The sequence below is a fragment of the Phaethon aethereus genome (genome assembly GCF_964289735.1).
Source record: "Phaethon aethereus genome assembly, chromosome: 17".
Classification (NCBI taxonomy): Eukaryota; Metazoa; Chordata; class Aves; order Phaethontiformes; family Phaethontidae; genus Phaethon; species Phaethon aethereus.
In genome coordinates this window covers 10,408,012-10,423,385 of record NC_138593.1, presented here as the reverse complement: position 1 = coordinate 10,423,385, position 15,374 = coordinate 10,408,012, and the positions used below count along the sequence as shown (strand labels likewise).

The 15,374-nt window shown below is 48.1% G+C and overlaps 1 protein-coding gene across 1 annotated transcript in view; it reads right to left on the bottom strand.

Moving 5' to 3' along the window:
• Positions 1-9,557: 9,557 nt before the first annotated feature.
• The window catches only part of DGCR2 (DiGeorge syndrome critical region gene 2), a gene marked incomplete at both ends in the record, with an annotated part of 42,999 nt that continues 37,182 nt past the window's right edge, over positions 9,558-15,374 (bottom strand). Inside the window, 3 exons of the mRNA XM_082007505.1 lie at positions 9,558-9,799; positions 10,583-10,819; positions 11,508-11,660. Of these exons, the coding sequence (XP_081863631.1) occupies positions 9,558-9,799; positions 10,583-10,819; positions 11,508-11,660 (632 nt within the window). The remainder of the gene's footprint in view (positions 9,800-10,582; positions 10,820-11,507; positions 11,661-15,374) is intronic.

Below are 15,374 nucleotides of genomic sequence, written 5' to 3'. Positions count from 1 at the left end.
TCGACAGGGAGGCAGCGCACGCCGTCCCCATTGCGCCCGTGCAGGCAGGTCCCACGGCAGCCGGTATCTCACCCGCAGAGCTACGCTCCCGCGGCGGGCAGGTAGGAAGGGGGGTGAGAGCACAGGAGCGTGGTGTTGTCACATTCTCCTAAAATATCCCTGCCCTCCTCAGGCAGCAGTGGAAAGGAGGCCACGGCGCCCAGCCCGCAGCTCCTCTCGCCAGCCCCCAGCCCTGCCCGGCAGCGCGGCCGAGACGCTGCCAGGATGAGCAAACCCGGCAGCAGCGCGAGCGCAGCGGGAAGAAGCCTCCTGCTGCCGGCTTGGCCGGGAACGGGCTCTGGCTCGGCAAAGCCACTCGGCTGCCACGTGCTGCAAGGGGACAACGCACCCACCAGGGTTTGTCCTCGACGGGAGCTCTTCGGGGTGCCTTCGTCCCCCCCGGGCAGGGGCCTGGGCAGAGCAGATCCGCGGGTTTGGGCACCGGCGCGGGGCACGGAGGTGGATGGCCGCGCAGGGTCCCCCGAGCTGCTCTGGACCTGCGCCACGGATGACGCTTGGCCCCTGCTCCAGGGGCCTGATCCAGGGATGAGGTAGTTTGCAGAGGGCTGCGATCATCCTTCCGGAGCAAGCCGCAAAGGGCGGCCAGGCAAGGCAGAGGGTCTCACCAGGTCTGCAGCCTGCACCGATTGCTGCTGGGAAGGAGAGGAGCTGCTCCAGCAACCAGGGGAGACCCAGACCTCCCTCAGCCCACCAAGTGGCCCGAGCACCTCTGCCACCTGCCCGCGGTGGCAAAGTCCATGGTGCTGGGCAGCGGGGAAAAAGCCCAGACTCTCTGAGCTTGGGAGCCGATGGGACCCACTGTCCCTGGGCTATTGCCCCCCAGGGCATCGAGCAGGGCAGAGGTGCCCCCCAGGACATCCTTTTAGGTTTTCAGGCTTCTCTGGCGGTGATTTTTGGCAAGGAGGGCAGGAGCAGAGACATCACGGCAGAGAACGCACGGCCAGGAGCGCCAGCAGCGCGGTGCCGCAGCACATGAGCCGGCACGCAGCGGGGGACGAGTCCCTTACCCCACAAAGGGCCCTGCCAGGGAAGAAGCAGCAGGTCCAGCCCGGGGTCCTGCAGGCCCAGAGCGCCCTGCGTGGCTGGAGGGGGCTGCAGAGCCCCAGCGGGGCTCAGCGCGGCCCCGCCGAGGGGCAGGAGCAGCACGAGGAAAGGCAGCGGCAGCACCAAGACGCTGTGCTGTACGCACCCTGCTCCCCCCCATCCCGGGCTGCCCTGCTCCCAGGGCGCACCGCCGGCTGCTGGCACCGGCGCCAGGCAAGAGCAACCTCCAGTTTCTATAGGAACCAGATCAAACCTTGAACGAGCTGCTCTGTACTTGCTGGTCGCTTGCTGCCGCGGTGCTGGTGGTGAGCTCACGGCCGATCCTGCAGCTCTGTGCTGTCCCCGCAGCGAGAGACCATGTCCGTCGTCCTGCCACCGCGCAGCCAGGAGGTGGACAAGGTCCCCGCAGACACGCGTACTCGCAGCACCAAGGGCAAGAACCATGACAGGGGAAAAAATACCGCTGAAAAATAAAAATAGTTACATAAGCTGCAGCCGTCGATCGGTCACGGGCACGGTGCCACCCTGCTGGGAACCCCCGCCACGTGCACCATCAGAACGCTGCACCAGCACGCAGCCGAGGTGCCAAGAATGGCTCCTGGAGGCAGATCCTGCGCTGCCGCCTGGGAACCCGGCCCAGGGACACGGGCTGACAGGGACAGTGACAAGTCAAGGACCTGAGCCACCAGAGCGTGGTTCACATCGCCCAGGGACGGGTGCACGAAGGGTTGTGGGCATCCAGAGAAGCAAGCGCAATAGGGAGGAGAAGTTCAAGGGGAATAAATACTCCAGCCACTTCTGATTTTCCATTAAAATCTTTGATTTCTGTAATAAGCTGCTGCTAGCCCAGGGAGGAAGCCGGGAGCAGGGCAGGGAGCGCAGCCGGCACCGGCACAAAGGAGGCACTGTGGCTGGCAGATGCGTGCTGGCCGCGCGCCGCTGTACAGCCCCTTCATTCATCCCACACTCCCGCCGCCGCCGGGGTCAGCGACGTCTCCCCCAGCCCGGCAAGGCCAGCCAGCCCCCACGGCCTGGCACCCCCGGGGTCACTGCCAGCCTGTGGCCCCTACACACGTCTGACCCGCACCCCTGGGTCCCCGGCATTCTCCCAGGTTTGAGCGCCCCGGACACGCCACGCTGAGCACAGCGGCTAATTACCCGCCCAGGAAAACGCATTTTAAGCCGGTAAGAGCTTATAGCAAGAGGCTGCCCAGCAACGCCCCTGCCACAGCATCCGTCAATGCCAACAGCCTCCCCCCTCGCACGGGGCGCAGGGACACACACAGCCGCGTGTCCCCGGGGAGCGGCAGCGAGCCCCGAGCGCGGCGGCAGCGCTCCCGGCCGCCCCCGCAGCCGCAGCGTTGCCCTGTCCCCGGGCGACGAGAGGGCAGGAGGGAAGGACGAGTTGTATCTGCACAAGGTCTTGCAGGGTCAGCAAAGCCCCACGGGGTCCCTGCCACACTGAGCCCCCCCAAGCACTCGTGAGACATCAGGCAGCTGCTATGGAGACACTTATCGCCCCCGAGACCCCTTCAGTGAAGGGAGAACTGCATCCCACCGCCCTCAGCTGAACCAGCATCTCCCGGCCCAGCGCGGAGGTGGAGCTCTGGGAGCCGGAGGCTGCGCTGGTTCAGGTCCGGCAGCAACGGAGGCGGCAGCGGCGGCAGGAAGGGGCGAGCGGAGCCCTCCGCGGCACCTGCGGCGACGATGACACTGCACGCTGGACGGCTTTCAGCAATGAGCACATCCCGCGGCCACGAGCAGGGCACAGGCACAGCCCAGCAATGCCGCGGGGACTTGTTCCGCAGCGCTCACAGCAAACACTGCGAGCCCGGCAGCTCGTAAAAGAAACAGGGAATGTTCCTAGGACCTGAGCTCTCAGCCCGGCACACGGGCAGGCATCACCGGGCCAGGTCTGGACCGTGTGAAAAGGAGCTGCCGCTCTTTCCCTGCTCCCAAAACCAGCCCCTCTCGTGGCAGGCAGGGATCAGGAAGCCAATTTTTAATTCGTTACCTACTTCCCCCAGGTAAAGTGGATTTGACTCTGCATCACTCTGGAAAACCTCATTCCAGCACTGGTAGCGCAGGGTGTCCTCGGAGCTGCCACCAGGACCGGGGCGAGGACGCAGGGGCTCTGCGGCCCCGTGGCACTGCGCGCGCTGCCCGGGCTGCTCCAGAAGAGGCAGGGTAGGTGCCAGCGGCACGGCTTTCCCCGCTCCAAAAGGACGCGTCCTCCGACCAGCACGCTGGCCACCACCGTTTGGAGCCTCCGGTCATGTTGTTACGAGTACGTACTACAGGACAGCTAACCTCCTGCGTTACTAAACCAACACAACCATTTAGAGGCCTATTTACCCAGCAAGTTGTTTAGAGGGAAATATTCCCTGCTATCAGCCAGCTTTGTTAAATAATTTAGAGTCACAGGCTCTTCCAAGCGAGGCAGCATCACCTCCCGGCTCACTGCAGGCCGAGGGGACCGGGGCAGGAGAGCTGCCTCTCCCACCGCACACGCCGGCTCCTGTCGTTTCCCCACAGCTCCGGAAGGAACTGCCATCGCCTGGAACGCCAAGCGGCTCGGGGCTGGCCTGAGCAGAAACGCCATCGGCCGTACACCTCCCCCAGCACAGACAGGACCCCCCCGCGCACCCCGAAACACGGCTCTTGGCCGAGGCTTCTCCTGCCAGCCCAACCAAGGGCCGGCCCTCCAGCCCCTGTACCACGCGGGAGGTGTAAAACACAACCGAGGGAAAGGTGCAGTACCCAAAAGCTTCTGTTCAGAATTTGAGGAAAAGTTTGGAGCTCAAATTTTGGAATAGCTGAAGAGGCCAGGACAGCCAGACCTCTCATCAGGCTTTTCCACCAGCCTCCCCCCTGCCTGCTGCGCCCACGGCAGCACCACGGCTCAGCGCTACCACGGCTCAGCGCTACCACGGCTCAGCGCTACCACGGCTCAGCGCTACCACGGCTCAGCGCTACCACGGCTCAGCGCTACCACGGCTCAGCGCTACCACGGCTCAGCGCTACCACGGCTCAGCGCTACCACGGCTCAGCGCTACCACGGCTCAGCGCTACCACGGCTCAGCGCTACCACGGCTCAGCGCTACCACGGCTCAGCGCTACCACGGCTCAGCGCTACCACGGCTCAGCGCTACCCCTCTCCCCCTCTGACTCCACGTCAACTCTCCGGCTGACGTGGTTCATTCCCCAGAGCCCTGCTGCCCCACACCGGGAGCTGGGGGTCAGGAACAGCCCTCCCCTCCAACACGGCCACCTGCACCTCCTGCCCCAAGGCTCGGCATCTTCCCCACAGGTTTGGAGGGCAGCAGGAGTAAGCTGCACTTCACCTTCTGGGGTATACAGCCAAGACTTTCCGAAAATTACGCCAATATCGGTAAATTCTGCCGGAATTTGTACACAAAGGGACTTCAGCAGCCTCCCTGCTTGAAGTTAAATGCATCTATTGATCTTTTTGCAAGATCACAGCTCAGAAGCGTGATTTAACAAGACCTTCCTTCCCAACGCTGAGGAACCACATCGATGCAGAAATCGGAAGACACTGCAACAGGCCATTTCTCTTACAGAACACAATTTATTTGGCATTTGGATGAAATGTTTCTCACAGCGTCTTGAGAAAAAAAGAAAGATTAGTGTCAACCCCAAAGAAAGAAGTTAAAACAAAAAACCAGCGTCACAGGGACTGAATTATTATAGTATCAAATTTAAATTCTACATGGTATTTCACAGAATATCAAAATCTTTTATACACTGCCACAGTTAAGTCCAGTCACAAACCAACTACACAGGAGAAGCCTGCAAATGCAGCGTTGGCCAATATTATTTTCCAGAAGGTAAAAATCAGTGTCTCATTCTCTCTCGCAGCCTCCCAGGCATCCGCCAGCCTGACACTCGGGGTACGGCGCAGCACGGCCACGCAGGCAGCCTGCAAGCGCAGCATCCCCGCTGGCATCGACTACAACCCACTCAACGTTCAAGGTGCACAATACTGGAAAATTAAAGCTATGTCGTACCGCAGCAGGCAGGTAATGCAGGGTGTTGTTAGGGGAAGCAAATCTGTACTGCTGCAAGCATCTGTTCCAAAGAAATGCGGGTTTCATTTGGAACTGGGGAACGTCGAAAGCAAAACGTATGAACTTTGATTTGCCTCCTCTACACTAATCTGCTCTAATTTTAGGGTCCATCTCCCAACTTGCAAGGGAAATTTAAAAGACATTTCTGTATATTGCATGTTCCTTAGCTAGGGAGAAAAAAAAAAAAGATGTTTCAGCAACTGGAAAAACAAAAAAACCCACGTGCTATGGATTGTGTCAGGCAACATCAAAACTTCAATGCTTTGCCACTGAAAATCCACATCTGAAAGATAAAAACATCTTTAAAAACAGGTTCAAATTAACATTAGATGGGAAAAGAACAGTAATTACTGGTCACAAAAACATTTTCTTCCCAAGTGAAACTCAAGAGACATATGAACAGGCCATCACCCCCTGACACCTGTGGAGGCAGAGCACTTGCTGGCTGTTAATATTAAGCCTTCAGAAAACATTTTCCACCTACTTCATTCTTCTTCTAGATCAGTGCCCTGCCATGAACGGGTAAAGGAATAGTCTGAGGCTCAAAACTAGACAAGACTGAACATTAAGCAGACAAGCTCTTTGTACAGTTTGAATGACTTTGTACAGCTCTTTGAATGACAGTTTTGATCTTCTAGCACAGAATGAAACCCACCGTCCTTCTAACATTACAATACTCTACAACTCACCTAGTAAAAAAATTAGAGGCTGCTGTGAGACTGTGTATGGATATCACCGATAACACCGATAGAAGTGAGTATCTAGGGCTGTTCTTGAAGGAGCAGCAGAGACCTCGATATGGCACCACAGTACGTCGTAAGGATGGGGAATCTGAGGAGCGGTTTTGTCCGAGGCCACGACGGGAGGTGCACGCCCTGCACAGAACCGAGTGCTGTGACTTTACGACGACTGCGGTCAAAGACATGCCAAGAGAAACATGCTCTCTGCTCACGTGTGCTGCTGGGAAAGATGTGGTAATGCCATCTCCCCCGCTGGGTCTGGAGGGCCATTTGGGATGCATCAATAGTTAAGAAAAACATCCAGAGAAGTGAATGGTGGTGGTGGGGGAAAAAAAGAAAAAAAAAATCAACACACAAAATAACTCCACAGATCTCATCAATCTAATGGCAATTAAAACAAAAAGGTCTTCCCTGGGCAAGCATCAACCCTCTGTAGCTGGTGCTCAGGACACACTGCTTACCAGTCACCTTGCCAAGGGCAAGGAAGGTTTGCTGAGGAGTCGACTGCCGTCAAGAAAACTTAATTCTTCCCCTGTTGGTCCAGAAGTTTGAGTAGTTGTGACGTTTTCTGCTACAAAGGCTCTTACTCCAAGAGAAAGCACTCAATGTGAAAAAGCTACATTAGAAAGGGGAAATTAAAAAAATGACAAGTTTTATTGCCAAATTAGAAGCTCACCAAGAGGTAAATGAGCTGTACTTGGTGAGCTGCTCTGTTCAAGGCAAAATTTCCCTTGTCTACAGTTAAGATGAAGAAGGATAGGGGAAAAGAGAGAAAATAGCAGCCTCCGTGCCAATACACAAGTGAGAAAGGCTCAGAAGCAATGGGGAAAATATCACACAGAGGCTTCTACAAAGAAGCCTCCATTTGGAATAGCTACAACCAGGAGCCACCATGAAGTTGCCAGTTGTAACAGAGCTTATTTTCAAATAAAATTCACCACAGAACCAAAAGTAAAATAAAAAAATCTAACAGATTCCTGCAGTGTTAGGAGAAGTGTGAGGTAAGGTTCACCTCAGCCACAAAACACAGCTTCAGAGACTAAACCAAGCCAAAAGGCCTTTTGTTATTGCGCTAGAATACTACAAAGAACAAATATTCCATCTGGCTTCAAAAGAAATTGGACGTTTTCTGTTTTGTACTGCTAACAAAATATTTTTCAGGAACAGATTGTAGTAGCATAGACTTTGCATCCTACTTAAGTGTACACTATCACAGCCTGTCCTACAACAGAGTGTAGCCAGCTTGAGAGAAGTATTAACCCTAAGAGCCTAGTTTATATCCCAGTGCTTAGCTTTACCTAGCTGGACACAGCACAAAGGTTACCGTCTACAGTATGTATATATATATATATAGCCATCCAGAAACACATACACGCACACACGCATTCGTACCTATAAAACTAAAGAAAAATCAGTACATACAATGTATAAAACGTATGAATGTGCTCAAAAATGCACAAAACCCGCTTTATTTTCATACTTCAGAAATGCTCAATAATTTGTATGCATGGTTCTGACTACTGCTATCCATCCACTTCATTAGACCAGGACTTGAACTCAGAGGAGAAGACAGTAAGAGATCCCACAGGGTAGAGAGTTGGTCCTCTTATTTCGTACCACTGCTGTTAGAGCCAGTCAAACCAGAGAGCAAGGACGCGCGCGGTGGTACGGCTCCAGGCGGAGAGGCTTCCTAACCGTAATTCCTCCCACTCGTGTGCCAGCAGCGCACCCCAGAACTGTGATTCGTTCTCTCTGGTGGACTCAAGATTGTTAGCAAAAGTGTCTGAATGTCAAGACACCAGATATGATCTCAATAACTAAACTTGGTTTTCTGTGCAAAAGAAGTTGAATTGTCCAGACCAATCCCCAAGTACAGTATAAGCCTATAGGCAAGACACAGAATAGAAAGTAGCAGCATATTCAATGGGGAAAGAGCCAGCTGCACTGGGAAACCACAACAGTGGGTTAGGATTTGTCATACAAGTATGATTTCTCATCATTACTAGAAAAACAGATAACACCCCCCCCCCCCATACAGTGTTGTCTTCCTGTCCCTCTAGGCTTGTACCCTTCATAAGGTAACAGGAGAACACTCACAAGGGGCATTCTTTACAAATTCCTTATAATTCATCTCATCTGCTGACTGCTACAGTAAGTCAAGGAGAAGCAGAAGAGGAGGATGGGAGGAAAGGGCAAATCATTCGTACACTGAAATCCAAACATAAATTTCAAATCACCTGTAAGGATTATTTTGCACTCATTATCCAAACCAACAGTGCTCAATTTTGGGTTTAGTGAGCAAGAGAATGAATCTTTTTGCCATCTCTAAATTAGCTTAAAGAGTTCAGTCTGAGGGGGAAATTTAAGATGACATCTCAGACTGAAGCAAACTGCTTTACTGATCCAAGCACTCTAACCTTACCATAACCTCTTGTGGGACCTGGATAAATGGTGCGGGAGACATGGGGAAATCCGTAGATTAGGTTGGCAATTTATGGGATTCGGATAAGGAACAAGTGTCCAATTAGAATTAAACATCATGTATTGTGCGTGTTGATCACGGTTTTTAAATGGTATTTGTGGAACCGTAAGGAAGCAAAATGGAGGGAAGGGAACACACTAATTGCTAAATATAGCATGCTGTAAAAAAACCAAAACAATGGTCTCTTATCCAGGCCAGTCTTGCGCAACTGTTCACTGTAAAGGAGTTAAGCTACAAAGAAAAATACCTCAATCTTCCTTACAGGATTATGACAAACAGGCTTCATATAGTGAAGTCAGACTGCATCAAAGTTAATTGCTCCCCACCTCTTCCCTCAAGTACTACCTAACACATATGAGGATTCCACCGAAGGGACACAGGCATTACACAGACCCAGGTTTCCTTATGGGCCAGAAGTTTACCCAACAATATGAGATTTTGTAGCTACCACCACCAGATAATTGTAATTGCAAATCCTAGTTTTCTTAGTACCCACTTGTCACATATTGTGTAGATCACTCATCCTCCAGTCCCTATGGTGTTCTGAAACAGCAAGGCAGATCAAAACATGCAAATGTTTTATACTGTGTAGCTCTCATTTGGTGGCACGTGTTTTAGCTCCTCAGTGTTCCCACTCTGTAAAACAGGCCCCCAGCCCCTTCCCCTGCAGTTCCATCTTCTCTGCCTTTTCCAAGTGTAGCACCGAAGCAAGGGAGAAAGCAATTGATTGAACGGTGATGGCCCCCACCCTCTTGTTCCATTGTCTGTTCCCTGGGTCCAGTGGTATCCAGCCAAATCCAAGCAGCTTTTTTCTGATGTAGATTTTGTTTCCTCTCAGGTTAAGGAAAAAAACAAGCTACCCATACTTTTCACCTCCTTAGAAGTCAAAGCAATTCTCTGCACTCTTTTCCATAACCAATGGAAAAAGAGAGTAGTTATACAATCCATATTTACAGGACAAACCAAGTAGTGAATGAATAACAACAGCCAAAAAACAAGAGGCACAATCCTAATCTAGAACATAAAAGCAGTGTTCAAAAACCAAAGTGGAGATTCCTTCTGAAGTTCAAACCACGGATTAGTGTTTGTCTGTGCAAACAGTTGCTAAAACTATTTCTGACTGGCAGTCAGCTTTTTACTCCTTTATACAATGGTATTGAGAGAACAGTGGCTGTGACGGCTGCCCGTAAGAGTTTCTGCCGGCGTGTTTTCATTTAACGGTGTGTCAGGAGGGACAAGAAAGGTGCTGCTGTCAGCAGAGTCTTCCAGCTCCACTGGAGAAGGACCAACTGAGGGAGGAAGTGATCCCTCTGTAAGCTGTGGGGACACATCACAGTTTCCTAGTGATGGAGGACTGCTTTGCACAGTCTGAGAAAGAACTCCATCTGCAAAGAACAAAACCCAAGCAGAATCAGAACATGAAGTATTGCATTTCACATTCCCAAACAGATTTACTATCTGTATTTCTGGAAGCTATGAGTTTTTCCTGGTTTTGCATTAATGCACAAAAAGATTGACATGCAAACGAGGAAAATTATGTAGCAAAAATAAAACTTTGATATATAAATAAGATACTTGCACTAATCAGGCTCACTTATCTTGTGAGATATGCTGCTATAAAATCCCAAATTGTAATGATTTCTACAGTATGTGAATATCGCAGCTGCAAAACTGAAGTGCACTGGATGAATCATTAGAAAGTGATATTTTTGGTCAATTTTTGGGGGGTGTGGGTGGGGGAAGTGGGGAGGAGAGAAGACACTGGATATATTTTATTCAAAATCTCTTGTACTTGACATTTGTTCTACTTTTTAATACCAATCTCTATAAACCTATCTCCAGAAGACCAGAAAAGGTACCAGCATAGTGGAAACTAGGTAACCAGGTAACCCATCCAAGGTAAGGCTTGAAAATAGGCAAGGTATAAGAGTTAAACTGCTTGCAGCATGGATTCCACTTGTAATTTAGGTGATCTAGATTTTGGGAAAAACCAAGCTTAATGATACATTTTAAGAAAAGACTTTTCCATCACAGAAATAGGAGATTTTATTGTGAAATACATTTTCCCATCACAATCACTAAAACACATAATTATAATTAAAAAAAAAAAAAAATCCATTGTCTAGCCAAAATGAAAAAGAAGAAAAGAGAAGTTATTGGCTGCATACCTGGAGTGGAACAAAGGATGCTGTCTGGATTGACAGAAGCCTCATAAGGAGGTGGTGGGTCATCTGGATGTTGAATATCCGGATACTTGTAAGCAGTATAGGGTGGAGGCGGATCATGGAAATGAAATGCCCCACCTTCTCCATCATCTGAAAGATGCAGTGGAGTAAGGCCAGTTCCAAAACCATCGGGACCATAATCAAAACCAGGCATCCTGCGGCCCAAATTAAAATGGTGCACTATTTCAAGAGAAGAAAAAGGAGTAAGTGACTTTATCCCATGCTTTCTTCTTCCATTTAAGGGAGATCTCAACAGCTTTTTCTACTTTTCACACCCAAGGAACTCATGTCTCCTGAAGACCTAAAAAAGTCTACGTAACCTATACAAGACAACTCACTGCAGTTACACAATGATACCCAGGCCCACCTGCTCCCAGCCTGTTTGTCCTGCATCACATCTAAATTTGAATCTAACCTCTTCAAACTAAGGAGATCATTCACACATAGAAGTTACTTCAGATTTGGACCACACACACAAACAAAAAATATTTTTCCATTACCAGCTAAAAAAGTTCAAGTTTGAAGAACCTACCAAGACACACACACAGGCATAGTCAAGCAAGACCATGACATTTCTCACCTTTCCGTACATCAATCTGTCAATAATAAGCATGAGGCACAAGGTAAGTGTTGATATCAAAGTTTTTTCTTTGAATGTGGAATGGTTCAGAGAACCAAAACTTGTACAAATCACAGCCAGTTCAGGCAGCCAGCGCAGAGCTACATTTGGGTACAGTACTGGCTGGAAACTAGAATCTATAACCAGAATTCCACTGGTGTTTTCCATAGATTTGTATTTCTTCTGCTCTTTATTCTGAAGCACATACACTACTTAAATCAAGACTAGTTACAGATACAGGCTACTTACAATTTGCTCCAATCAAAGACTCTATGCGCTCTCTCCGCCTCTGACGTAGCCGGTGGACCATGAAAAGCAGCAGAGAGAGGATGAGGAAGGAGGAGATGCAGCTAACAATCAGACGCATTCCACCAGCCATTGAGTCAAACAAACTGTTGCCATCTGTTATATAAAAACATATAAAAGAAGCCTGTTACTTTTGTTCAAGACTCATTTTTGTTGATGTTCTTCTGTCAGTAATGGAGAGATAAATGAAGCCTGGTTTAACACTTCTCCATATTTCAAAAGTGTAAGAAAATTTTGAATCATCAGGCGATTTATCTATTTATTGCAAGACGATCTAAATGTTTCTAAAAAGATCTTAATTGGCAGAAGGGACAAAATATTGACAGCTTCAGGTCTCTGAAAATGGGAAAAAGCAAAGGTTGATGGCATATTGCACATCCACTTGTATCCCTGGCATGGCTGACACTTATACTAAAGAGAGCAGCAAGCCTGGAAGCTCAGGAAAGGCCTGAGAACTGGCCTATCTACACACTATTTCTATGTGACTTCTGGACATGTTAACTTTTACATTTCCAGCAACAAAATCTCTAAACGTTGTCATTATCACCAAGATGTCGTCATCTAAATTCCATATGTCATTGGTACATTGGTTAGCATCATTAAGTGATAAGAACTAAAAATACCTTATCAACACGATAATCATCTTTCAGGAACTGAAGAGATTAAGGTAAACAGGAATTAAATCTTTTCCAAGAATTGCAGAGAAAGCATGAAACAGGAGCTTAGGACTTTGAGAGCTCTACATCGTTGCTAACCAGACCCATACTTGGAAGGCTGTTGTGAGCAAATTATAACTGTTCTATCAGTGCAAGACAGGAGAAGTATTAATTTTTCACAATTCAACTAATCACACTTCGTTACGCTTAAGTAGCATGCACACATACAGATACTGTACACAAAGAAAAATGACCTACAAATGACTGTCCTGTGTTCTTTGCACTGATTTCCCATTAAAGTTCTGAATGAGCAATGCACCCAGGTCAGGCAGAGATGAGAAACAGATGAAGTGGCTACACAACCTGGTCACCTTCTGCTACAGGACACGAGCACCACCCGGTACGAACCCCACTCCCCAGCCACCGCAGTGCTACAGCACTTCCTAGAGCAACCAGCCAGATCCTGGCCACCGCTCCTTTCCCGTGCCCACCACAGCTGCGAGAACTCTCTCAAGACTTTTCCTTTCACCCATCGCACCTGAAGCTGTATCAAAGATTCCTTACAAAAGAAAGCTAAAAACCTCACAAAAATTCTAAGTACTGACTTGCTACAAATGCTAGTAACAGAAAAATCCATGTATTTTACACATCATTAAAGTACATGGCTAACAGGCTGGCATTTATTACGTAACATATTCTTGGCAACAAGAAAGTCATTTAATAGTGCACTATGCATAGAGCTCAAACATTACAGCCCCTCAAATCTGGCTGCGCAGTACAAAAGCCTCTGTGCTGTCAAAACTTTCAGCAGCCCTTACTGCCAGAGTTAAAACTGATGCAGTCACACACCTACCAACCAACACACCCTCCTGAACACCACAGACCTGCTGTTGTTCCTCCTCCACTTTATGGCAATGCTGACTTCATAAGCATCATAAATAGTACTAATAACTGCCTTAAATAAAATATACACACAGGCAAGCATGATGCAATCTTGTAGGCAGAAAGCCTGAATTCCACATACTCTCTTTAGGCCAGCTACAGCTGCAATTCTTGGACCTTCTGGGTGCCTTAGGCCTCTATCGCACTGCTCCCAGCCTGTGAGAGCTCCTATCGTTCAACCTCTTTGGCTGGATAAAGTATTGTCATGTAAAGTCCTAGATTAAAAAAAAAGGACAAAGACCCAGCTTGTACAGAACAAGGTAAGTCATTACAGAGATTTCCAACCCACATAAACACAGTCAGTTATTTCTGAAAGGCTGTTTTACACTCAAGGCAGTAGTAATACCCTGTAACTGCACCACTTTAGTCACTAGAAGAGCTTCTGCACCATTACCTCTTTCAAAGCATTTTATTTCTTTTATTACCTTTTCACCAGTAAGAGTTGCAGGTCTGTCTAAACAAGAGCCACACAGAAAAATTATTTTCTACCACATCCAGGGAGCAGGAATAGACAGACTACCTTGGTTTCAGCATTTGTACATGAAAGATTTTCCTCTGCTATTTATCTTCAGCTAAGAAGAGGAGAAGCATCCTTCATTAGAGTATAGCTGTGATTGCTCAGCTTACTCCTACCACTGAAAAATTCCCCTACTACCAAGTCCTTGAGTAATATTCGTTATCTACTTGTAATCATTGCTCACCCACTCACACTGTGAAAGCTGATTACCTGCCAACCCAACAGCAGGATTTATTCCCCCCCAGTCTCTCCTTGGGTGATTAATTTACTTGCTGTTGATTACTAAACTGTTTTCCTTCCTTTGCAACAGAGCTTAGGGAAGATATATGTAAGAATTGGACAAAGATAAATACATGCTGATTAAAGAAAGTAATTCATTAGTTTTGTCATCTAGAACAGTCATTTCTAAACACCCAGAAGGGAAACCGAAATGCTTAATTTAAAAATTTCAGTGTTTATCACTAGCTGAAGTAACTTCATTATGAAGGAAGTTTGACAATTCTTCTCTCAAAAACCAAGTTACTAAAAAAACCAGAACACTTCAGGCAAGAGTATAATGAAACAGTCTTATTTAGCATCAGTACAGAAAAAAAGAGCTTAAGGATCAGAAAGGATGTGGTAAAATACACTCTTCAAATCAGTATTCATGAAATAGTTAAGACCCACAGCAATAAGCAAGGATTAAAGAACATGGCATAAGGTTATCCCAGGTCATCTTATCCTGTCTGGTGGATGATGCTTTGCTGAGACAGTTCCTGAAGGTAAAAAAAGTGAAGACAAAGTCTTAACTCTGCTGGTAAGAGTGGGAGGAAGACTCCTGCTTTTCCCGACTCTTTCACTGACCAACCTGCGATACTAGCTACGAACATCTGTTAAGCTTAAGCCTCAGAATGAATATGAATGACAGCAAGGAGGAGCCAGTGGCCTTTAATGATTAACTTCTGCATTTAAAACACATAAGAAACACTGCAAATTTGGAACCCGAGAAGCACTCCTTTTTTGTAACAGACTGAAACAGAATCCTCTGATGGGAAGAACTGACCTTCTGTGTTTTCCATAAGAGTTCAAAACAACAATTTCTTAGTGCAGATAAGATTAGGTTCTTTTAAAATACTAGGAAATAACTGTATCACAGAATGGTTGAGGTTGCAAGCGACATCCTGAGATCATCTAGTCCAACCCCTGATCAAGCAGCATCAGCTACAGCAGGTTGCCCAGGACAGAGTCCAACTGGGCACTGAATATCCCCACAGATGGAAGACTCCACAATCAACCTGCTCCAGTATTTGACCACCCTTCCAGTAAATTCCAAATAGGATACATTTCTTTTTGCAAATCTCTTTACAGAAAAATAACCCCCAAAACCTACATCCCCAAATGGTGACTGACAAACAGTTCAGTCAGAATCAACTGTAGACTTTACCGATCCAAAACAAGAAGCTGCACTGACACGCCAAATCCAGTAAGCAAGGCTGCATGTCCTGATTCTTTCTGAAACTCTGTATCATTTATAAACTTTGCTTCCCATGTGATCCTTGCATGCACACTTTCTCACAAAAATGCTCATGTCCGGAAAGAGATATTTAATTAGTGCTCAAGAGAAAAGTCTTTTCATGGCAACTGAACATGACAAAGGAATCATGCAAGACGCTCTACTAAAAATCCACAGTACTGCCAACCTCCACACAGAAGATA